The sequence below is a fragment of the Buceros rhinoceros genome, unplaced genomic scaffold (genome assembly GCF_000710305.1).
Source record: "Buceros rhinoceros silvestris isolate BGI_N320 unplaced genomic scaffold, ASM71030v1 scaffold36510, whole genome shotgun sequence".
NCBI lineage: Eukaryota > Metazoa > Chordata > Aves > Bucerotiformes > Bucerotidae > Buceros > Buceros rhinoceros.
The window spans coordinates 551-1,610 of record NW_010390771.1 but is presented as its reverse complement, the minus strand read 5'-3'; the positions used below and the strand labels follow the sequence as shown (position 1 = coordinate 1,610).

At 55.9% G+C, this 1,060-nt stretch overlaps 1 protein-coding gene across 1 annotated transcript in view; it reads left to right on the top strand.

The window, feature by feature from the left end:
* LOC104496028 (protein Wnt-4) overlaps nt 1-994 on the top strand; it is a gene marked incomplete at its 5' end in the record, with an annotated part of 2,113 nt that extends 1,119 nt beyond the window's left edge. The window contains one exon of the mRNA XM_010139091.1: nt 356-994. Within this exon, the coding sequence (XP_010137393.1) occupies nt 356-823 (468 nt within the window). The remainder of the gene's footprint in view (nt 1-355) is intronic.
* Nucleotides 995-1,060: the final 66 nt, after the last annotated feature.

Sequence of the window (1,060 nt, the reverse complement as noted above, 5' to 3'; positions counted from 1 at the left end):
CATCCCAGCCGGGCTCTGCAGCACCCAGCTGGGCTCTGCAGCATCCCAACCAGGCTCTGCAGCATCCCAGCTGGGCTCTGCAGCATCCCAACCGGGCTCTGCATCATCCCAGCCGGGCTCTGCATCATCCCAACCAGGCTCTGCAGCATCCCAACCAGTCAGTGCAGCATCCCAACAGAGCTCTGCATCATCCCAGCTGGGCAGTGCAGCGACTGCTTGAGCCATTTGGTTTCGTTTAATCCCATCAGCTCACGTGCATCAGCATTGCTTTCTGCACAACCCTTCCAGATCCCGTGCGTCGCTCGCTGTGCTTGTCCCCAGCTGACCATCCCGTCTCATTTCTTTGCTCCTCCAGGCGATCCTGAACAATATGCGGGTGGAGTGCAAGTGTCACGGTGTATCAGGCTCGTGCGAGTTCAAGACATGCTGGAAAGCCATGCCCCCCTTCCGCAAAGTGGGCAATGTCCTGAAGGAGAAGTTTGATGGTGCCACGGAGGTTGAGCAGAGCGAGATTGGATCCACCAAAGTGCTGGTGCCCAAAAACTCCCAGTTCAAGCCGCACACGGATGAGGACCTCGTCTACCTGGACTCCAGTCCCGACTTCTGTGACCACGACCTCAAGAATGGGGTGCTGGGCACCAGCGGCCGGCAGTGCAACAAGACCTCCAAGGCTATCGATGGCTGCGAGCTGATGTGCTGCGGCCGGGGCTTTCATACGGACGAAGTGGAGGTTGTGGAAAGGTGCAGCTGCAAATTCCACTGGTGCTGCTCCGTCAAGTGCAAACCCTGCCATCGGGTGGTGGAAATCCATACGTGCCGGTGATGCACGGAGGGGAGCGCCCATCTGTCCCCTCGCTAACTGACCCTGCTTCTCTCTTGCTCCACGGCCAGGACTGAGGAAGTAACCCAGACGCTGGGGGAGAGCGCAGCCCTTTACAGAGACACAGCCCCGGAGGAAAAAACAGATTTTAAAGAAAAAAAATATTTAAAGTTTCAAAAAAATGGTCATTGTTGCCTTCTTTTGTTTTGTTTGCTTGCTGTATTTATTGCTGAAGCCAGA